General features: G+C 50.8%; 1 protein-coding gene across 1 annotated transcript; it reads left to right on the forward strand.

Moving 5' to 3' along the window:
* Positions 1 to 246: 246 nt before the first annotated feature.
* On the forward strand, positions 247 to 23025 carry H6S33_005444 (uncharacterized protein; the record flags this gene model as incomplete). The annotated part of the gene is made up of 17 exons (XM_044836790.1): positions 247 to 3078; positions 3273 to 7689; positions 7745 to 7906; positions 7969 to 8130; positions 8183 to 8338; positions 8402 to 12573; positions 12636 to 14834; positions 14892 to 16713; positions 16764 to 17919; positions 17974 to 19031; positions 19092 to 19129; positions 19185 to 19914; positions 19984 to 20178; positions 20246 to 21219; positions 21275 to 22229; positions 22286 to 22781; positions 22878 to 23025. 17 exons carry the CDS (start codon positions 247 to 249, stop codon positions 23023 to 23025), a joined length of 21672 nt encoding a protein of 7223 aa, XP_044698753.1.
* Between the last annotated feature and the right edge of the window lie 832 nt (positions 23026 to 23857).

A 23857-nucleotide genomic window follows, 5' to 3' on the forward strand; every position in this document is an offset into this window, starting at 1 on the left:
TTTCCACAAGAGAAGAATCTCACAACAAATTTTCAATATTCAATTTTCTACTATAGCTTTACTGCTAGTCACACCATATTCACGGCCTATTACTTTTTTTTCCTTTCCATATATACCATTTTGCATTACTATCGCCATCACCATATCTACAACTACAACTACAACAAACTAAAGTAATACCCGTAAACACCTCCAATACCCACCCAATACCCACCCACCAATCCACATATCATATCACAACCAACCATGTCCACGAAAACGCCCAACCCGCCAAACCCCCCGCCGCCCACCAACGGCACCCCCAAATCCACCAACGGCACCCCCCAACCCACCGCCAAACCCACAAACGGCACCACCACCACCACCACCACCGCCCGGGGCCCCGACAGCGACTACTACACCGCCCCCGACGCCTCCTCCCTCTACACGGGCGCCGGCGGCTCAGGTATGTACAACCCCGCGTTCGCGCCCCCCCCCGCATACTTATCGCAGCCAACCCCCAACACCACAACAATCCCGATGCCGCCGCCCTCGCCGTCGCCGTCGACGCCCGGCGGGAGCAGGTACAACCCTGTGCCTGTGCCGCAGGTCAACCCGTTCTTCCCCATGGGCGGGAAGGAGAATGTTGCGCTTGTGAGTCCGAAGCCGCAGGTGCAAGTCCAGGGAGTTCAAGGGCAGATGGGGGGACAGCAGCAATGGCAGATGCAGCAATGGCAGATGCAGCAACACGCGTCGCATCCGGCCGCCGCCGCCGCCGCCGCAGCAGGGCCGCTCGTGCACAACCACCCGCCACACAACCACAACCACAACCACACACTCCCGCCCCACACACACAACGGCGGCGGGGAAGCCGCATCCTACTTCTCCGGCGCCTCCGCCCCCACCCCCCACAACCACAACCACGACCCCAGCCTCCCCCCGCCCCTCCGACAGTCCTTCAAAAAGCTCTGGGACTCCCTCCGCGCCGAGGAGCGCCACGCCGTCGGCCAATTCGAGCTGTACAGCGAGATCACGGGCGTGTGCGCGGCCTGCTTCACGCCGGGGACGTCCTACACGGAGGCGCCGCGGCCGCACCACTACGGGCAGCGGTGGAGCCGGCGGCGGGGCGCGTGGCGCGTTCGGAGGGGGCGGCGGCGTGTCTGGCTGCCTGTGTTCCGGCGCGGCGAGGAGGAGGCGGTGAGTGGCAGTGGGAGCAGCAGCGAGGAGACGAGCAGCAGCAGCAGCAGCAGTAGCAGTAGTTCGAGTAGTAGCAGTAGCAGCAGTGATAGTGATAGCGGGGTGTCGGAGACGACGAGGACGAGGAGGAAGCTGAAGCGTGTGATACGGAGGGAGCAGAAGGAGCTGAGGAGGCAGGAGAAGTACAGTGCGGTGCAGGTTGCGCGGCAGGAGCGGCGGGAGCGGCAGCGGCGGAGGAGGAGCAGCGGCGGCAGCAGCAGCGTGGAGAAGCCGCATTACGACCCGGGCTACGGACCCGACGGGAAGGCGCATCCGCGCTACTACGCGGCCGGCGAGAAGGCGGGCGCGGGCGGGTCGATCATTGGCAGCTGGTTCGGGTCTGGGAATGCAAAGAGCGGCAGCGGCAGCAGCAGCAGCAGGGTGAAGACATCTACGAAGCACTGCCGCACGGCCTCTCAAACCTCGATCGCCTCCAGCAGCGCCTCCGCCTCCGCCACCGCCGCCGCCGCCGCCGCGCACCCGCAGTTCGAAGTCTCCTCGGCCAGCGGCGCCTCCGACGACGGCCTCGCCTACGGGCGCTACTCGTCCTCACCCAGCTCCCTCGGGTCGCGGCGGGCTAAGACCGGCTGGTTCTTCCGCGCGCTCAGCTCCAACACCAAGTCCAAACACACACACAAAAAGACGCGCGCAAAAGGCAAAGGCAAGTCCAAATCCAGCGGCACCTCCTCCAGCTCCTCCTCCTCCTCCTCCTCATCATCATCACACTCCTCCTCCCCCCCGTCCGACGACGGCCTCGCATACGGCACGTCCACCCGCGCCGCGTCCCTGCGCAGCAACCGCTCCATCACCTCGTCGCTGCGCTCCGCGGGCTCCCGCGTCTTTGGCGTGCAGCGCCGCAGGTCGTGGGACGACATGGGCACGCCCCCGTCGCCCAGCGCCACCGGCAACAAGCGCCCCGGCAGCGCCGCCGTCGGCGTCGGCGTGAAGCGCTCCAACTCCGTCGGCGCGCGCAGCGCCTGGTGGGGCGGTAGCAAAACCACCACCACCACCGCCACCGCCACCGCGGCATCTACACAAGGCGGCTGGTTCTCTGGCGGCGGACGGAAGGCGGGCGGATGGTTTGGCGGGTCCGAGATCGTAGCACGGAGAGAGAGAAGCAGAAGTAGGTCAGTCAGTTCGGCGAGCAGCAGCGAGGTCTGGCAGGAGGGCGTCGAAGGCCAGGGGCAGTGGATGTACGGCACGACGGCGGCCATCGACGTGACAAAGTCCACGAGCGCCATTTCAAGCACCCTAGTCGGCACGCAGAGCCACCACGCGCAGCAGAGCGCGCAGATGGAGAAGTCGTACTCGACGACGGACGTCACGAGCAGTCGGGAGCGGGCGCGAAAGAGCACCACCACCAGCAGCACCGTCGGCGTCACAGACACGCAGAGCCAGGTATTCACGACGCTTCCCAGCGGCGAGCGGCGCTCCACGAAGGAGGTGTGGGTCGACGGGCGGGCGGGCGGTAGTGATGCCCGGCGCAGCAAACGGACGGCGTCGGTGGACGGCTGGGAGAGCGGTCATCACTCACACTCACAGTCGGCGTCACACTCGGCTTCGCAGACCAAGACGACGACGACGGCCACCACCACCACGACATCGAAGAGCGGCGGCGGGTTCTTTGGGCTGTTCTCGGGGCGCAGCGAGACCATCTCGGACCGGAGCAAGAAGGAGAAGGAGAAGGACGGCAGGAAGACCGTTGTGGTGGAGGAGAAGGAAAGCGGCGGGAGGAAGGGCAAGGTGTACATGGGCCGCGACGGCAAGATCACCCGTGGCGGGGAGTCGTCGTCGTCGTCGTCGAGGGTGCAGATTGTGGAGGAGGCGGCGGGGCCGGTGAAGCTGACGAAGGTCTATCCAATGGTATGAGCTTTTCCTTTCTTCTGCTTTGCTTTGCTTTTTCTTCTGCTTTCCTTTGCATGTTTTTTTTCCCTTCTGCTCTGCTTTGCTTGTGGTGTTTTTTTTTTCTAGTTAGCTAGTATCACAAATAAAAAAAAAAAAAAAAAAAAACTAATCAAACCGTCCACTGCCGTCCCCGCTTTTCGGTGATTATATAGGCTACCAATGATCCCACAAGATTCGAGACCGCGCAGTCCTCCTCGTCGGAGCAGACGACGGCGACGGCACACATTGCGCGCCGGGAAGCCGTCGCCGAGTCCTCCAGCTCTTCTTTCGTGCGGGAGTCTTACTCGTCTTCGCATCAGCAGCAATCATCATCCCACCACCGCGAATCCGCTTCAACGGCGACGTCGGGAACGAATGTGGTTGTCGGTGGATTCACGAATGTTGCTGAGCAGAGGAGGCCGCTACCGGTGCCTATTCAGCAGACTGCACATGCGCCGTTGCAAATACTGCCTGGTGCTGCTACTACTGCTGCGACTAATACTACTTCTACTATTGCCCATGCCCTGACTTCTACTCATGCTCCTACTACTTCTACTAATGTTGCGACTGCTATTACACCGTCCGTTACTGCCCCCATCACACCCACCACCACCACAATCACCCCCATATCTACCACCATAATCAATAATCACAACACCACAATCCACCATGCCATTACCACCTCAAACATTAATACTAATACCAACACCAACACCGCCTCCATCTCAAACACCACCGCCCTCCCCGTCCACTCCGTCTCCACCGGCGTCGTAGAACACGCCCACTCGCACACCAACACCGCCGGCTACAGCGCCACCCTCGTGCAAGACGTCGCCGCCGCCACGGCCGCCCAAGTAGCCACCGTGTACGCGCAGGAGCGCGCCGACCGCGAGGAGCGCGAGAAGCTCGACATCATGAGCCGCGAGCGCCACTACACCAGCGAGCGCGAGCGGTCCGAGCAGATCCAGCGCGAACTCGCCGAGCTGCGGGAGCGCGAGGAGCGCGCGGCCCTGGCGCACAAGGAGAAGAGCGACCGCGAGGAGAAGGAGCGCCGCGCGCTGCGCCTGGCGATCGAGAAGAAGGAGCGCGAGGAGGCGGACCTGAAGCTGAAGCGGGAGCGGGAGGAGCGCGCGGCCATCGAGCTGAAGAAGAAGCTGGAGTGGGAGGCGCGCGAGAAGGCGGAGGATGATGCGGCGCGGCTGTCGCGGCAGAAGCAGGACGAGGAGAAGATGGCGGCGATTAAGGGCGAGGCGGAGAAGCTGTACCGGGAGTGGTGTCGCCAGCAGACGCTGCAGCGCTTGCAGAGGGAGAGGGAGAGTGATGAGCTCTTCCAGAGGACTAAGAAGCAGCTTGAGGAGCAGGCAAGAGAGCTCGAGAAGCAGGCCGCGGCACAGAAGGCAGTTGAGGAGGTCCAGGCGGTCGAGGTTGAGAAGAGGCCCAGGCTTGAGAGGGAGCTCCAGATGTTCAAGGATGAGGAGAAGAAGAGCGAGATGCGCCGCGTTGAGGTCAGCAAGAAGCTCGAGGAGAAGGCGGTCGAGATCCACAGACTCCAGGAGCAGAAAGAAGTCTACATGGCTGAGCAGAAGAAAGTACTCGCTTCTCAACAGCGGGAAAGCTTCATTTCTGGGACCGAATTCCAAAAGAAGAAGGATGCATATGTTCACACAGCAATCCAAGGAAAATCATCGCTCGAGGCTCAACGCATGGAGTTCTTGAAGGAGCAGGATCGTCAGGCTCAGGCGGCTAAGGTTCTGGAGGAGACTCGTAGAATCAAGTTCGAGTCAGAGATGCACAGCAACAGGCACGAGCAGCAAACCATCGAGATCCAGCGTACCGAGATTGTCCAGGAGCGCCAAAAGACAGTTGAGAGACTGTCGATACTTGAGCAGACCGTTGTTGAAGCCCATAGGTCGAGGGATGAGTCCAAAGTTCGTGAAGTGCAGCAGCAGATCCAGATCGAGAAGGAGAAAGAGACCAGGCTTAGGATTGAAGAAGAAAGGAAGGCCACGGCCATCAACGAACTTAGGAAGCAGGAAGACTTACGGGTACAGCGTCTGGAGCTTGAGATTGCCGATGAGCACAGGAGAGATCAAGCCGCACTGATTGAAGGACAGAAAATCGTAGCCGCCGAGACTGAAGCGAAAAGGCTGCAGCACGACCAGAAGGCCCAACAGCTCGACTCACTAATCCGCGCCGAGAAAGAGAAGGAGAGTCAGCTCAAGAGGGTGGAAGGCCAAATGGTTCAGGAGCAAATGCAACAAACGAGATTCAAGGAGGAGAAAACTAGGGAGTACACTGCTCAAGTTCAGGTCGAGGAGAAGAAGTCTATGCAAGTACAGATCGAGAAGCAAAAGACCTCACAGGCCGAAACCGAATTCAGATACAAACATGAAGAAACCCAGGATCTTGCAAGAAAAGTTGCATCAGAAGCAGCGAGAATTGAAATGCGAAAAGTGGATCAGGGGAGGAGCCAAGTGGAGTCAAGAAGAGAGACAAAGACGCGGGTAGAGACAGAGAAGACTATTGAAGCGACTGAAGAGAAAATGCGAGAAGTACTCCGGGAGTCAGTGTCTGACATGGAATATCAGGAAGAAAAAGACAAGACTTTGACAGAAGAGGAGCAGTATATCGAGGCCGAGGTCCGGAGGCGTTGGGAGAACAAAAAGAAGGAACAGAGGCGTATCGAGCTCCAGAAACAGCTCGAGGACCTTCAACGACAGCTGGCCGAGAAGGAAGCCGAGAAGACAGAGAGGGAGCGGGTAGAGAAGGAGAAGAGGCGTGCCCGCAGTCGGGAGAAGAAGGCTCAGCCCGGGTACCAAGAACGAGAAGTCAAACGAAGCAGAGAAAGGTCCAAGAAGCGCGACAGCCAAGCAGCAGTAGCTCGCCGTGAGGAAGTTGAGTTTGTTCGTGAACAGGCAGGGCTAGACAAGACTACGGAGAAAGAGAAGAAGAAGAAGCGCCCCTACAGCACATTCGATCCCCTCCCAGAAGGAGATATCCCCGGTTTTACTGAAGGAAGATGGACGGTTCCATATGGAGTTCCTCAGCTCATCGAAACGCCGCCTACACCACCTCCTGGCACACCAAGATTTCCGCAACGAATCCATTGTTATGGGAGTTACTTTCCCCCAGTAGCAACCCAGACTGACCCGAGCATGCCGGTTATCCCACCGCCCCCATTTTATTTCGCTCAGCCGGTAATGGCCGCTGAGACTTCCGAGGAGTTCGGGAAGAGAAGTCAGAGAACCTCATCCGAGTCTGCTTCTAGATCACAAGTGGTCGCCGAGACATCTGCCGAATTCGAGAAGAGGAGCCAACAAGCTTCCTCCGACTCCATCTCAAAATCCATGACTATCGCTGAGACATCTGCCGAATTCGAGAAGAGGAGCCAACAAGCTTCCTCCGACTCCATCTCAAAATCGACGACTATCGCTGAGACATCCGCCGAATTCGAGAAGAGGAGCCAGCAGGCCATATCTGAGACTGCATCAAGGACGGAGATTTCACGATCATCGACCTCTTCTGAAATCAAAACAGCTGCGGAGACTGCGAGACGGGTTGAACGCTCCATTACATCTTCGGAGTTCGAGAAAATGACTGATAAGAGTTCTATTGAGGACGTAAGAAGAGTTGAGCCGGTCAGGGCTGTAACTTCCTCCGAGATTGAACACACTTCAGGAACTGCTGATATTGGCTCTTCAATCACAAAAGATCAATCGGTGGCTTCTACCGAGGCGGCAAAAGCTTCTCCAGGATATGGATGGGGTAGCTTTGGTAGCTTTGGATCTGGACTTGTGAAGGCAGCGGCCTCAGTTATTAGCGAGACACCGTCTCTTGTCACAGGAAATCCTTTTGTTGGAACGCCCGTTGCCCCAGTACCGACGGTGCCTAACCTTGGTTCTGCGGTCATTGACTATCAACAAAAGAGCGATTCTCAGCAATATGAGCAGACGGACTCCCAACAGCAACAAGAGCTAGTTTATCAAGGATGCCAACTTCCACCCAACTTCTCCTTCGGAACGCCTGCCAGAACTGCCTATATGCCTTATGGTCCCGAGCTCCCGCCGTACTTGACCACTGAATCTTCTAGTGCCGTGCTCCAAAGAACAGAGTCGGGGAGTCAATCTTCTCAACTAAGCTACCAACAAGCCTTTTCAGATCACAGTGTCCAACAGACTACTAAGCCCAAGTTCTCCGAAGTGGAGTATGGTCCGAAATTGCCTCCAAATCTCATCACGGAAAACCAGTCATCCCAGAGCTCAACAGCTCAGTCAATCTACGAACAAATGTCTTCTGACTACATCCGCTCCAAGGAGTCTTCAGATGTCGAATACGGCCCAGTCTTGCCTCCAGCTTGGTCCCAGGGGACACAGGGCTCATCCGAACTTCGATCTGGAGCCAGTTACCAGCGCTCGGAATCAGATCACAGTCGTCAGGAATCCTCACAAGTCATCTCAAAGGCCCAAACATCCCAAGAGAATGTTCATGATTCAACCGGGGAATTCCGCTTTCCTGGTGCATTCGACGACGAGGAGGTCGCCCCTGATGTAGTATTGCCACAGATTCCACGCAGTGAGAAAACTTCATCTAGTATGTATCCTCCCCTTTGTTTGATAAACGGGATCATTGTTAACGTCTCGTGTAGACCCTATCTATCGCCATACTTTGGCAAATGAGGGTCGTTCTGTTTCCGAGTCTGTTATCCGAAGTCACTCAGAAGCTGCATCTCGTGAAGAATCATCATCTTTCTCTCGAGAGGTGGAATCTGATAGGAGGCAAATAACGCAAGATAACCAAACCCTGCCCGGTATGTTTTTCATGAAATCTCACTCGCAAAGAAAAAAAAAACATCATCTGATTGTAATACAGCGTCTACCAACCGCCCCGCTATTTTAGGGGAAAATCGTTCTGTTTCTGAATACTCCAAGGATGTTTACTCCTCGGAATCGGCATCTAAATCCACATCTAGCATTGCACAGGATACAAGAGTTGACATAGGGAATGTGACACACGAGAGTAATTCACCTGCTGGTAGGCGCTCCTAGATTTCAATGTGTTCGATGATGAACTGATGGTACTGTAGCGACTCCTTATCGCCCTGCCCTTGCTAGTGAGAGTCGGTCCTTGTCCGAGTCATCAAAAAATATTTACTCCAGTGAATCTACATCTAGAATAGCATCAAGCTTGTCAAGAGAGGTTGACTTAAAGGAAAGTTCACGAGAGGATCAGATTTCAGCTGGTAGGTGCCTGATTTCGGTTTGGGTCTAAATCTGAGGTAAGATTTTACTAACCTGCTCCCTAGCACACGTTAATCTTCCTACGCTCGAGAGTGGTAAACGCGCCTACTCCGAGACTGCTTCCACTCTATACTCTGCGGACTCCAACGCTACATCAACCTCCACGATTTCGAGGGATCAATTCCAAACACCCCCAACCGGCTACACAAACCAAAGTTCTCCCGTCCAAGGCGCACCAAACTACAGGCAGCAACCATCCCCGCCCAATGTCTTTGCATTTGAGGATAACGAGGCATCAACCACTCCAACAGCAGCAATTGGCACGGGTAGAATCGTTTCAGATGACGGTAAGCGTTTGACACGGGAGGAGAAGGATAAAGATAACGAATTGATGGCCATTGCAATTGCCTCCGCCGAATCAGTTGGCTTCGATCCTGGCTTGATCCTTGGTAATATTCAGCCCCACAGGCTTAGCACTGTTATCGAGGCTGGAGAAACAACACCTGTCACTACCACGGGCCGTAGACCAAGCATTATTGCTAGGCCTCGCAGTGCCTTTATCGAAGAAGTTGAGGATGAGGACAGTGCAAAGGCGAAGAGACAGCTTGGCCAGCATGAATTTTCCGCAGAGGCCTATCTATCTCAGGCAGAAATCCTAGCTCGCGAGGAGGCTAGATCTCGATCAGAACAGCAGTTAGCCAGCGGTTCGCGTTCGGTGCGTCAAGATGAGCCCTCGGTGCCGCCAACTGTACCCAACCCCACCTATTCATCCACACCCGAAGGTTTAGGGCCGAGGCAAGAACCCGTTCCTCCGCCGCAACCAATTGACGCGCCAGCCAACCCCCCAGAAATCCCGCAAGCACACCCAGCGCCGCCGCCGGAAGTTATACAGGAGAGGAAAAACCGTGCCCACGCCGTTACAAGGAGCGGTCCTGCAGCTAGATCTTCTTCTCTCTCTGGAAGTCTCAGTTCAACTCGTGAAGAGGAGGAGCCCAAACGACCTTCAACATCCAGATCATCCTCGCTCTCGGGGTTCTTCAGACGGAAGAAGGACAAGGATACTCCTAGCTTAGCTGACAGTGGTGTAGGACTTGATACGGACGATGGCACAAGGAGAGGAAGGGTACTAAAGAGTGAGGAAGAAGAGGCACAGATGAGAAGAGAAAGGCAGGAAAGGGAAATGACAGAATCTGAAAGTAGCCGCGGTAGAAGGGAAAGGTCTAGCGGGCCACGCTTGCAAGGGCGAGCAACAGAAAAACCCTCGACAGAAAGGCAAACACTTCCTAGGCGGTCCACCGATCAAGTACCGTCAGACCGGGACGCAGCTGAAGACCCTCAAAATCTTCCACGGCGGTCTACGGAAAGCGTGATAACAACACACGAGTCACAATCACATGAGAATGAGCCACATTCTGAGAGACATTCACGACGGTCAATCGACAGTGCATACCGCAACCAAGAGAGCTTCAAACCTGCTGAGGGCACAGAGATTGATGAAGAGGAAGTTAGTTCTAAGGCGGAGACGGAGTCTTTGCGCAGGGCGAAGTCTAAGATGAGGAACGTGGGGAAGATGTTTGGATGGACAAGTAGGTCCAAACGTGAAAAGAGTTCGTCAAGGAGTAGGGAGGCATCTCAAACGCGTGGAGAATCGGTAAGGCCAATGCATAAAAGATCGGGTTCTGAAGCCAGTGGACCAAAAGACAGGCCCGATAACCCAAGGCACAATACCGAAGAATCGGAGCAATTTACTCCACCACAAAAATCAAGAACATCCTCTCTAAGAGACGTGGATATGACTTCGAGTTTTGAAATAGTTGAAGACGAAAGCTTTGCGCCCACACCTAACCGCGACGAACCAGAACCCCCTATCATCGACTCAGCAAGCCTTACACAGCACATTGAAGCCAACATGGCTAAGGCTACACAACACGCGGAGACTAAATCTCTTCACCACGAGGCATCTCCTGTAGAACCCGCAGAAATTCCTGAACGGCCAAAGTCAGAACGCAGATTGAGCGAGATGAAGGGTCTATCTGGGGTATTTAGGGCCGCCCGCCAATTGAAGAGATCAACCACAACACCTCGTATTCCCACGCAGGGAGAGAGGCCAGCAGAATTGACTAGAGCTGATACTGATAGCAAAAGTTACCGCCCATCATCATCCTCTGGGGGAGCGAGTATACACCAGGGCGGTTTTACTCACAGCTCACAAGGGGGCGAAGAGGGTCAGAGGGTAGCGGGAGATGCTCCTTCGTCAAGTTCAGTGGCTGAGGACTCACGTGCTCCTTTGACAAATGCGAGATCAGGGTCATTGAGAAGAAAGTCGACAAAGTCGTTGAGGAGTCTATCTGAATCACAACAAGCAGGGAGCGTAGGGCAGAGCCAGGCCGCCGAATCAACGGATGACGGGAGAGAGTCAGATTCCAACATTCGTCTTCCAAGGAAGAGCACCAGTATAGAGAGAAAGGTGAAAGAAACTGCCAATTCCCATGCCCATAATCACGACGGGGAACCGGTAGCTAAGTCTTACAACTATGTCGAAAAGTCTACTTCTGCTGAGATGCTAACTCGTTCCGAGGGAGTTGATCTAAGTAGCGACTTTAGGGGACAGCATGAAAATACGCAATCGTTCTCCGAACCCCCTGATATCTTCGACGATCGAGACTCCCCGCCCTCTAATGAAACCCTACCGATAGAATCATCACCTAATTCCCCTCTGTACAGCCCAATCCAACAATCACGCATTCCTGATACTTTTTCATTTTCTTCTCGTACTCCATCTCCCATTTCAAAGTCTGCCGCGGTTGATATTTATGAAGAATACCCGGCTTTACCTCAGAGCAATCCATCGTCTCCTTACAATTTTTCTCCCATAAATCAAAATATAGATTCAGAACAACTCCCAGTACACGATGAGGAGATCCCTGCCCTTCCATTTAGCGGGCTTTCTTCATATGTTCAAACCCCAGCTGCCGGAAATTTTCAACCCCAGCTTGAGAGCCCGACACAATCCCCTTTCATGAATTTCTTTCAATCAGCATTTCATAATTTCTCAGAAAACGCCGCAAGTAGTCCTTCATGGGCACAGCTTCCTAATGTCTTCTCAGAGGAGCGTTCTATTTCCCCCAAAGATATCTCAATTCCAATCACCGAGACCCAACAACTTCCAACAACTTTGGGTGATTCATCAGAAAACAATATTCCAGAAACCTTTGAAGAACATCCCACCCTACCGCAAACCGAAGAATCGATACCCCTAATCCAAAACTCCGAGCCACCAACCGTACCTAATTTCATCCCCGAGCCCTACCCGGCACCGATTGAAGACAATTCTCTTACATCTGAAGATCAAGGTGATCGCAGCATTGAACTCCCACCGATTAGTTCAATCTTCTCGGGTGAACCAAAACCCCTCCACCACGATCATCTTGAAGATACAATACCTGCCGTGGATGATCGTGCCCCATTGCCAATTGAAACAGTCACCGAATATAGCGAAGATGGTAATCCAATCACAAGTAGCTCGCCATCTCCAAATCTTTCATCAGAGGCCGCGGGAAACCGTCAACTTTCGGCCTCCGGACTTCATGAATTCCCTGACCTTGAGCAAGTATTGAGCGGTGAGACAGCCCAAACTGAGGAAGAACAGCGACCAGTAGACCCTATATTCGATATGCCCGAGAACCTCCCGGCTCTTCCCGACTCACCTATTGAGGAGTTCGGACAGTCAACCGAAGACCTTCTCTCAGCATATGAATATGATATAGGAAATAATTTATCCGCGCCTACTCCTAGCGAACCAGAGGCTCGATACAATGTACAGGAGCAGTCAGAAATAAACAGTAACCGATCTTCTCTGCATCTTCCAGATCTAGTTCCTGAAAACAGTCACTGTATGCCAGAAAATGAGCCACACATGCACACATCTCAGGTTGGAAACAAGGTTGCTCAATCGCAGTTACCGCCGCTACAGACGGAATTCCAGTTCCCCGATGTAAATGACTTACCACAGTTGCCGCCCAGCAGCTCCTCATCAGCTTCCCTTGACTGGGTTTCAGCTGGATCGCCATCTGAAAATGATCCGGTCTCTGTGGATCTTGGGGAAACTTTCATTGCACATTTCCTAAGTCAAGATGTGTCTCCAATTGCGGTGGCCCCCGTGACCTCCGGGGCCGGTCTCGATACAAGTTCTCCTAGCCAACCCGGCTCTCCAAGCCACTCAGAAATTGAAAGAAATGTAAGATCCAGCCTCACCCGCAATTCCTACCACCATATCAAGTAACTAAAGTGATTATTCAGGAACCAACTATTGAAAACCTTCCATTCACTTCGAGACCTTCATCTCCGCAACTTCCTGACCTTTCCAATGATTTACAGTCCACAGACTTTGCATCCACCAATACAGCCGATCTTTCTGAGCTGCCAACATCAACATATCCAACTTTTGAAGAATCCGTTAGATCAATAAATAGTGCCTCACCCTCAATCGTGGCTGAAGATGAGTTCTACACAAGCCAGCCTGCATCACCGGTGTTAGCTACTATTCCAGACAGCACCGAACAGATGTATGAACCTGAGCATGGTACATTATACGATCTTCCAAATGAGCTCTATGAAATTCCAGACAGGGAGTATACATCATTGTCCCCTATCTTTGAAGAATCTTCGGTATCAGCGATCAGTAGGGCAGCCTCCGCCATGGCGGGTGATGACTCCCGATCTCTCGCATCTATGTCTTTCAGCCGTTCAGCATCACCGGAGGTTTCGCGAGCAGCTCCCATTGACCGCTCACAATCACAATATGAAGATTCTTTCGAATCTAGAGACTATGAGGATACTACTTCGGCAGGGGCTCTGTTGCCAACAATCGCAGAAATGATTCCGGAAGACCACCGACAAGAACCACAATCACCTACCCTAGGGCCATTGCTTGGTGATCACCAGTCCGAAGCCCAGCTACCACCCACGGAATATGAGGAGCAGTCCGAGGCTCATAGTGCACAGCCTGCTGAGCATACAGTTCAGAATGAATTGACCACTACTGAACTTGAATCCGAAAATGGACGCGATTCCGAGAATTTCTTCATGGCACGGGAGCCTGATTTTGTGCCCACCGAGAACGACCTAAAGCCTAAGAGTCAAGAAAATGAGCTGGTGAACGAAGAGACAACCTACCACGAACTAGAGGTTCAGGCCGATAACAGAAAGCTCTCTGTGGAGGATCTTCCGCTCACAAACGAGGACATATTCCCAGAACCAGCCGATATTCCTTTGCCCGAAGACGAAGAAACCTGGGATCACCTAACTGATGCACCTGTCGAACCTATTGTGGATGTGCAAGAATCCAATATCGAGCAACCGCTTGAAGAACAAACCTTGGAATACACACTGCCCTCCGATATCGAGCCTGAGCATTCTAATCACTATTCATCATTCGTCGAGGCCCCACTCCAAACCCCGGAGCCTACTAGTGTCCTTGCAGAGCCAGAAAACGTACCATTGCCCGAGGATTCTCCAATCCTAATGCCAGAAGAACCTGAGACGGTCCTCAACTTTGAAGTAATCGAGGAGCCTGCAACAGTTCAAGGGCCAGAGGTTATTGGGGTAACAGAGGTAACAGAAACGCCTGATTCTTCGCCAGAGCCCATACTGCCAGAATACACCTTCGAAACTGAGAATGAATCCCGTCGCCAGTCAATGGGTGCTTTCGACCTTTCTCCGATCTTGGAAACCGAAGAGGAGCCGTATCTAGAGAGTCTGCCGAATTTTGAGGACTTCTCAACCTCAGTATCCGAGCCCAGAATGACTGAAATCTTAGAAGGAGGTTCAAACTCAGAGTCAGAAGACTTGTCAAAAGAGGATAGCACTTCAACCTTAGAGCAGGAGCCCACAACGACCGAAACGCCGGAACAACGCCAGGAGACAGTTGCAGAAAATCCGTCAGAAGAGAATGTGTTTTCAGATTATACCCTTAAAGTTGAATCTGAGCAGGAATCTATGAGCGGACTAGATTTCGACGCTAAACCGGCCTCGCCGGTTGTAGAAAATATCGGAGGATATATGGAGCCGGAGTTTTTCGAGCTACCCAATGAAGATTCAATTCCTCCATCGTCTTCAACAGCCGAGCCTGCTACAACAGCCGAAGTCGTGGGGATAGAATCTGAGACCCGGATCCACGGCAACCAGCCAGACTACGAGCTTCAGGAAGAGCCTGAGTTCGAATCAATAATTCGCCGTTTCTCCGTTGAGGGCGCTCAAATCTCGCCACTTCCTATGAACGATAATGAAAGCCCTGTCCCAGAAATAAATGTGGCACCACCCGAAGATACCGTGGATATCTTGCCCTCGATACCAATGGAGTCTGAAGAGATTCATGAGACCCAGGATTCTACCGAATTTATCACTCAGGATGCATTCGAGCCAATTTTTGCGCAACAAATTGAAGAACAGTCTATCCATCAACAAAGATATAATACGCCTCCTCCATTGGAGATTCAAGTAAGTTGGCTGTATTAATTTCATTTTATCTTTTACTGACAAGTCTCCCAAATGTAGTCAATTACACCAAATACACAGTTTGAGTTTAGCAAAACCCCCGAAATTCCAGAACCGAGGGTAGAAAACGACACAAAAATAGATTATCAGGAGGGGGAAGAGAAGGAAGAGGTGGAAGAGGTGGAAGAGGTTAAGGAGGTGGAAGAGGTTAAGGTGGAAGAGGCTAAGGAGGTGGAAGAGGTTAAGGAGGTAGAAGAGGCGGAAGAGGTGAAGGAGGCGGAAGGGGTTAAGGAGGTGGAAGAGGTTAAGGAGGTGGAAGAGTTTAAGGAGATAGAGGGGGTGGAAGAGGTGAAGAAGGTAAAGGAAGTAGAAGAGGCGAGGGAGGTGGAAGAGGAGAAAGGGGAGAAAGAGGAGGGAAAGGTGAGAGAGTTGGAGGAGAAAATTAAAAATGAGGGCTATGATGGAGAGAGGGAAAAAATTGATATAGAAACCATGGAGGACCTCGTTCAGCCGGAGGCTGAACCTATCACATTCGAAACCGGAATCGACCTTACCAGAGATAGCTTAGAAAAGGCTGACACACAAGAACCCAAAACTCTCTCGGCAGAGGTTGAGGACGATGAAAGTGATGCCTGGGAAGAAGGCGTCAAACTTGAAATGCTATCTGAAACTGAACAGGAATTCCTGTCGATTCAAAAGGAGGAGGAGGACGCTACTCAGAAAAATCACGAGGACCCAATCACTGATGAATACACAATTTCTCCCGTCGTACAATCTACCCAACAATCTCCTTATCTTGAGCAGTTTCCTATCATCGAACAATCTCCCGTTGAGCAGTCTCCCGCAGTTGACCAACCCGCTTCCATTGACGAGCAGTCGCTCGATATGTTTGACTACATCTCCTTAATTGTGGAATCTACTCCGTCGAAAGATAATGTTCAAATCGAACATACGATTGACAGTAGTGTAGAGTCTCCAAAAGATGTCTCTGACTTAGAGGATAGGAAAGAACAAGGAGAAGCCACCCTGGAAATGCCAATGGTCGCTGAGCAAGAATCAATCTTCGAGGAACCTTTATTGGAAAAAGAGGGGCAAGAGGAGGGGGAAGAACGAACAGAGAAGCATGCCCACAAGGATGATGAGGGAAATGCTCTAGCTGAACGCGAATTTACTACAGAACCTCCGGTCCAGGAAGAACAGTCCGGTAGCCAATTTGAACACCCTGCACACCTTGCAGAACCCGAGTTAACCGTGGAGGAGGCCGAGAAGATATTCGAGGAGATTGTTAGCCCTGAGCCAGAAACCGATAACTATGTTCAGCTTGAAGAGAGCCAGGTCACGCAGGAGGCCGAGGGGGTCGAGATGCTCGCAAGAAATGAAGAGGATCCAGTTGAGGATGAAAGAGCAGCAGATCACCAAGAAAGGAATCAACCCCAACCAGCGTCTCCTGGCCTCGAGGGGTTCGTTGATATGTATGATCTTTCGTCGTCAAAAAGCACTGCCCCAGATAATACCACCGGACAGTTGGATATGGAGGAACCCAAAATAGAGCATGGTGACATGGTTGAACATACAGAGTATGAAGAATTCAAGGACGTCTCTGAACACCCTGAAACACAAGAAGGACGCCCCCATGATGAGGCAACTGAGGGAAGTAAAATGGACGATCTGAGTAAACAGTCTTTGGAACAATCAGAATCATTCGTGGATTTTTCGGCATTACCTCTATTCCAGGAGCCAGTGGATACCGCTGAGCTCTACTCTCCCAAGATCGGGGAGCTTGAAGCTACAGACGCCGCTATTGTCGAACCAAACCTGGATGTCCCAGAAATTGCCGCGGAATTAACAACACTGCCGCAAGAGATCAAGATTGAGGAAAAAGGTATGACTAAACCCGCATAGTTCCTCGATATTCCTACTAATCGTCCATAGCCGATACTTCAGAGGAGGTCCATACTCCTGTCGAGGATGAGAAAGTTCCTGTCAAAGAGACTTTACCGTTCTCTACTCCCGATTTTGGGGCCGAACATAGTGAAAGCATTGCAGGTATTGGACAGTCAGATATCCACCTCGAGAGCGAGGACATTATGAAGCTGCCTTTGCTTGAGGCAGAAGTGTTTGTCAAGCCATCTGATTTTCAAGAATCGACCCACGGATTGGTAGAATCAGCACAAATGGCGGAGTTTCAGCCGCGTGAGTTAAGCAGGCCTGCTTCTCCTGTCACTGACGTCGAAAAGATCCGCAATGATAATGAAGAGAGGAGTCAACTTCAAGAAAGCTTGGTACATGGCTTAAACGAAGAAAAATCATCTATCGAGACTTCCCAAAGACCTGTTATTGCCTCGGCCTTGATTCATGAAACAGATATCCAACAATTTGAACCTCTCTCACCCAACGAAAAGAAAGCTCGGGAGAACCAATTTTTCGAGGAAGATGCCGAAGATTATATGTCATTGAAAAATGAACAAAACAAGAAGAACGAGCCCCAAGTGCCGTCACCAACTCCAAAGGGTCTTGAGTCATATCAAATTCCTGAGGGGCTGGTAGAGTATATCCCTACTCCTGTAGCTGCAAAACCAAAATCCCCTGATGTTCCAAGTGCTTCTGTCGAAGAGGCTGCGCCAAACACTCAGACCAGGGAAGACATCGTATCGCCTCAGGAAAATGCCATTCAACAGCCCGAATCCGTCGAGGAAAACCAGGCGACGGGACATGAATCAACACCGATGGAAGCCAGTCTCTCCGTGACGTCGGTACCAATGACGCCTACACTATCAGAAGTTAATAAGAGAAGGTCGAAGAAGGCGAGACAGAGGGAAAAGAAGAGGAAGTCGCTTCAGGGAGTTGATATTTCTGGATCTTCTGTGGCCAACGCTGAAATGTCAACGACTCCAAGTGTTGGGGAGTTTCCGTCTGGGGTCCCCATCCTGAGAACACTTTCGACAGGAAATGGATCTCCCGTTACTAAAACTCAGCCAGCAACGCCAGTGGTGAGCCCGAATAAGAATGCAGGGAGCAAGGTAGTTGAAAATGTTGAACAAGGAGAGAATGAACGGATAACTGAAAGCATGAGCGAGGGATTGAAGCAGTAAGGATGGATTTACAACTCATCCATTTACAACATCACTAACTTTATTTCTAGGGAGGATAAATTATCAGGGGCAGACAGTCAGGATATCCGGGATCGATTCCCAAATGATCACCGCGAGAACCCAATAGCAGATAAGTCAAAATCAACATCATCCATTAGTACAACGGAATTAGAAAGGTCAAATCAATATGAGAACGAAACTGTGGATTTTCCTGCAACCCATCTGGAGTCGTCGATAAGCATTCAGGAGGCAACAAAACCCGTTGAAGAGCCTATGATCAGCCAGTTTCCAGCCGCACTTGACTTCTCGGCCCCAATGGTTGAACCAAAGACACTAGCAGATGTGCCAGAAGAGGAGGTAAAGGGGAGGCTAGGATCTGTATCTAGTACTATAACTCCTCCACCACTCACCACTGCCCATCAACTTACGCCTGCTTCACCATCCCTGGTAACGCCTGCGCTAAATGCTGGGGATTTACTTGAGTTCTCTAAGAAGCAACCCGATTCTCGTCCAAGTACTCCTCGGGCCCCTCAAATTGTCATTAACTCGATAGACTCGCCAAATGGACCCGACATTCTTCCGTTTCCTGGACGCCGCTCGCCCAAGGTAGACGTCGCTCACTTGCGCCTACCGTCTAATATTCCCCGAGACCCAGGCCTTCCACAAATATTGCGACAGGAGTCTTCAGAAAGTCAATTTACCGGCGGTGTCTCGCTATCAGGACCCCAAGATTTTACGTCTCCGGACCCATCTTCAATTTCGACTGGCGCACGTAACCTTGGCACTCCTGGTGCTATTATATACGGTGACCCAGAGGACGAAGACCCAAGTTTATCATCTTTTGGTGATGGCGAACTCCAAGGGATCCCAGTCGCTCAAGTTGGACTACGTAGTCCTATGTTCACCTCCAGCTCCAAAGCTCAAGGTTTCCTTAGGGCAAACAATGCCCCAAGTCAGAGATTCCCATCTCCTGACAACGACATCGATGGGGTCACTCCAGGGGTCGAGGAAAACAGGAAACTTGAATTGGCGCCGTCACCGTCAATTGAGGCAGAGCCACGAGCGGAAGAAGTTGATAAGGGCAAAGGCGGGAAAGAGGGAGAAGAGGGTTGGAACTCACTTTCTTGGATTGCTCGGCAATTCAAAAGCTAACAGTTATCCGGAATAGGGATTGAGCTTGGAGGAGATCATGGCTCCCATGATACAGTGAGTTTAATATCTGTTCTATAACTTACCGACACGTTGCTAATGAGTCGAGAAGACCGTCATTACCGCACTAGAAAACGAAACCGCTCAATCCGATAATAATAATAATGAAATACCTGCAATTAATATACCCCCTCAATTTTCTGTCTATTCCAAGGAAGCCGAATCAGTATCTGAACAAGAAAACACAAGCACGTATCATACTGTGGACGCCGAGGATCTTCTATCTCAAACTAGTACCAATAATCCAAACCCCACAACAGCATTCCCCAATCAATCTTCAACTTTTGGCTTACCCATCGAAAATTATACGACCGTCGAACTCCTGTCTGGAGACCAAACCAAAAGCTCATCTACAACTCCTCAACAAATACTATCACCCGAGCAAGCACCCATTCTCACTCGCACAAATTCCACCGAATCATCTTCCACCAAATCATCTTCCACCCCCGAAGGTGTATCTCTCCAACCACAGTCTATAGAAGAAACACCATCTGCATCATCTCCTGTTCTAGAAAATCTCCCTCGAATACTTCAAGAATCCTCTAGATCCCCACCATCAGAAACTGGAAGTCGGTCGTGTTTGGACGAGGATACCCGCATTCCACCGTCTGAAGCCTCATTGACACCTCCGCCACCTCTCACTCACTCATCTTCTTTTGAATCGGCAATTGAATTCTGGAAGCGCCGATCTCTCCTTAGCACCGCAGACTCAATACCGACACCTCAACTCAGCCCATACGCCGAATCTGGAGTTTCTCTACCAATTTCTATTCTCCCAAAATGTAATGGCTAGCCCAATCCCCCCCCCCCCCTGCATGACTTTAATTACTAATCCATTGCATGTCATGTAGCACGAAGATCGTCATCTGTCCGACCCCGTTCTCTGGTTGAACAGAACTCAGAGCCCCTAAACACAAAAGCAAAGGGTCACTCTTCTAGCTCCGAGAACACAACCGAAATCTCGGTTAATACTGCCAAAGCCACGCCACCTCAGGCATCTCTTGAACTAAGAGTAGAGAATCAAAATATCAAGGATAAAGTCACGGGTAATCCCTCTTCGCGCTAACAACCCCCTATTGTTTTACATCTCTAACGCTGGAATATCACATGTAGTTGAAGTAGATCAGTCGTACCAGGTATCCGTCAGACAGGGGTCCGACAAAAACAAAGCACAGGCAGAGATCGATCTTCAGGCGCCAGCTTCGCTTACCTCAAATCAAGAACGGCGCTTATCTCAGACTGTAAGCCTTCAGAGTCAAGACTCGTGCGACTCGCTTCGAACAGTAATTACTAAAGACGGCCGTGCGCCCTCACCTTCATACCCTGATCTGATTCGCGAACCGACTCTTCCTGAGGAAATCCAAGACTCTGGAAAGGTTGCCCCGGAAACTGAAAAATTAGAAATCCCAAAAAGGAATATTCCAAATAAACCCTACGAAAGTGTTTTTGGTGGGCCAGCAAGAGAACGAAGCATATCAGATCCTTTCTTAACCAAGGAAGATACTCAAAATAATAACCTACAATCGTTCCAGCTCTCGCAAAGAACTCTCGATCAGCCCCTCACATATTCAGGGAGACCACTTGCGGAAGGAGAAATAAGAGACAACTTTGGATCTCCCGTTAAACTTTCCCACCCCACAAAACAGGGTCTCTCTACCATCATCGAACAGAAACCTGAAGAATTTGTGAGGCCAAGCCTGCCCAGGTCGAACACAGCAAAAGAGCGTGACTTCACTTCTACTGAAGAATTTGTGAGGCCAAGCTTGCCCAGGTCGAAAACAGCAAAAGAGCGTGACTTCATTTCTACTGACGACTTACTATCACGTCTCCCAACACATCGGCCGCTACAACGGGCCAAGAGATTAACTCCACTCACACTATCTTCAACTCCAGCTCAAATAACAAGAGTTCCCACCGAAAAAATGGATGTATTAAAAAGAGGCGAGCGGAGACGAACTGTCACTCCGTCCTTAAGACGCGCGGGCAGTCAGCTCGACAGTCCGAATGCGAGCACTGAACACATCATTTTCGGGGGAGATGATTATCAACATCAGCAAGGAAAAGTACTGCAGAAAGCCGATTTATATGTAAGTTGCCTTTTATCAACCGTCGCGTCTTGAATCCAAAACTCATAGCTTTTAGGAATCATGGGGGGACAAAGCTAGCGAACCAAAATCGCCAACCCGGCCACCAAGCATAAGAAGGAGACAGAGTTTGCAAATCGTTGACTTGGAGAATCGCCTTGAAGGCCTTGCCGCGGAGAACACTAGCTTAATTCAAGAAAAGGCCAATGTCGAGAAAACACTCTCTGAATCAATTCAACGCTATAGGAAAGATACAGCGATCTTCACCAAAGAAATCGAAGAAGGGAAGGCACTCCTCACAGAAAAAGATAGCGAGATAACAGAGTTGAGGAAGAAACTGGACTATTACCATACGGAGGTTCAGAGACTTAGTCAGGCTAACAGCAGCCTCAACAAGACAAACACAAGCCTATCAACGTCCTACAAGTTTAGCTATGGAGCTCTAGCTGGCAAGTACGAACGTAAGCGAGAACAGCTCGCTACCTTATCGAAAGAGCACACCGAACTCCAAGCCAGCTTCGCCGAGGTACAGGCAACCATGGAGAACGTGATTCGTAACCAATTGAAAGAGAAAGATTCCGAGCTCGAAAGGTTACGAGACGAGTTGACCAAGGCTAGAGAGGAAGTGCGTAAATTGCAGCAACAGGTCACAACAAGACAAGACAATAAGTATCTTGATACCAAGGACCTGCATCATTTCTCTAGCTCGTGCCAGCAACTCTATAGCTCGCTCAAGATCTGGTGTAACCAGTTTTCAAGCTTTTCAATTGGAAAGAAGTGTGTCCATGTTCACAGACTAAAAGATGAGGCTGTCAGGGACCGAGTGGAGCATGTTATGCTTGACGATAGAGGGGTTCGAAGAATGCTTAAAGATGAGAACAAGAGGTCTGACGTGTTCATGGCGATCACCATCAGGATGATATGGGAGCATGTGTTCACGAGATACCTCTTTGGATTGGAGGTTGATGAACGAAAAAAGCTAATCTCCTTAGAAACGACCTTGGCCGAAGTTGGTACGTATAGTAACACTATTGCCCAAATGAGAAACCACTAACCAAACCTAATGTAGGATTACATGAAGCTGTTCACCAATGGCGGTCCACGACTTTGACTCTCCTCTCAACCAGACCAGCTATCGTAGCCAAGCGCAACGCAGATACAGAAGAGATTGTTCAAACAATATTCAACCTGTTGAACTTCCTTCTTCCACCTCCACCTCAGTACCGCAGCCTAGCCATGGAGTCGCTTCGTAGTCTTGTACAACATTCTGTTCAACTAGCCGTCGAAATGCGAACTCAGCGTGCCGAATACGTCATGAAGCGCCCACCTCGACCCGATTACGATGATCAAGGAGAGGTAACCAACACGGTACCCTTCGTAGCCTCTAGCATGCAGAACCGCGGGGCAGAGCCGATCTCAGCTCGAGAACTCGAGGAGGAGGGCGCAACAGTCAAATTGATCCTGTTCCCACAGGTCATTCGTCGTGGCAACGAGTATGGGGAGAACTACGAAACTGAGACTACTGTTCTGCCAATGCAGGTACTCGTGAATAGGCCCCAACTCAGGTCAGAATCTCGCGCCTCCAATAAATCAGTTAGCTCCGTTTGGAGGGAACAGCATCATGGAGGTGTATCGAGATTAACACCAATTACAGACTCTAGCCCTATGGAGACACCGAAGACGACACCTGAGAAGGTGAAGGTTGCGGCGCAGAGCATCTTGCCTGTGATACCGGAGCAGACTATACGGCTTGTTCAAGAGGATGCGGCGGCGTCGAGAGGGTACCCATTCCCGAACATTGAAGATTGATGATTTTGATGAGACTTGGTAGACGAGGCAAGGGTTTAGATGGTAAATATGGGGCGTATTGTAAGCTATAATTTGTCTTTTGGTTATTTTTTTGTTTTATTTTGCTTCTGTATTTCATATTACACATAGTTACCCTTTGCTTTCTGCGTATTCATTTCAGTTTATTTTATTTTTTGCTTAATTTTGCTCTGTGTGTAAAGGCGGTTTATATACCCTGTACATTTCTTTTTTTTTCTTTTTTTTTCTTTCACCATTTACTGCAACAAAAACGAAAAGTAAAAAAAAAAAATCGCGTTGATTTTATTGCTTCAGCTTCTGTATTAAATGCATTTTCTTAGGTTGGATGGGGATGGTTTGGGATGGGATTTCTGGATCTTTTACTTGGGCTCTTGAGATTTTCACCTAGCTACTTAATCAATAACTATGATTTTCTGTTATCTTTCGATCCGTAATCGTGGCTATCGAAATTATATCACATCTTAGAAGTCTTCGGCCAATAGCAAGTAGGAAAATGGGTGAAAAAAGCTTCTAAATACTATCTTGTGACCGTTACTTTTGAGAAAAGTCCCAACTTTGGCTCATATCTGTATTTTCACAATACAACGTTCATTCTATTACACAAACCTCTACAGATCTTGAGATTCAACCAAAAATCCCCGGACCGACCGATATTTTAAGAGTGTGGACATCCACATCAAAGAGAAAGGAAAAAGAAAAAGACACCTAAAAATGACATCTTAGAGCGTCTATCTCTGTAGGACTAGAGATAATTCAATACGTGGTGGTTCTGGGATTCCATTCGTTGGGTTCTACACGTAAAATTCCCAATTTC

This window comes from Morchella sextelata (assembly GCF_020137385.1).
Source record: "Morchella sextelata strain SCLS chromosome Unknown scls_2, whole genome shotgun sequence".
In the NCBI taxonomy this organism is placed as follows: Eukaryota; Fungi; Ascomycota; class Pezizomycetes; order Pezizales; family Morchellaceae; genus Morchella; species Morchella sextelata.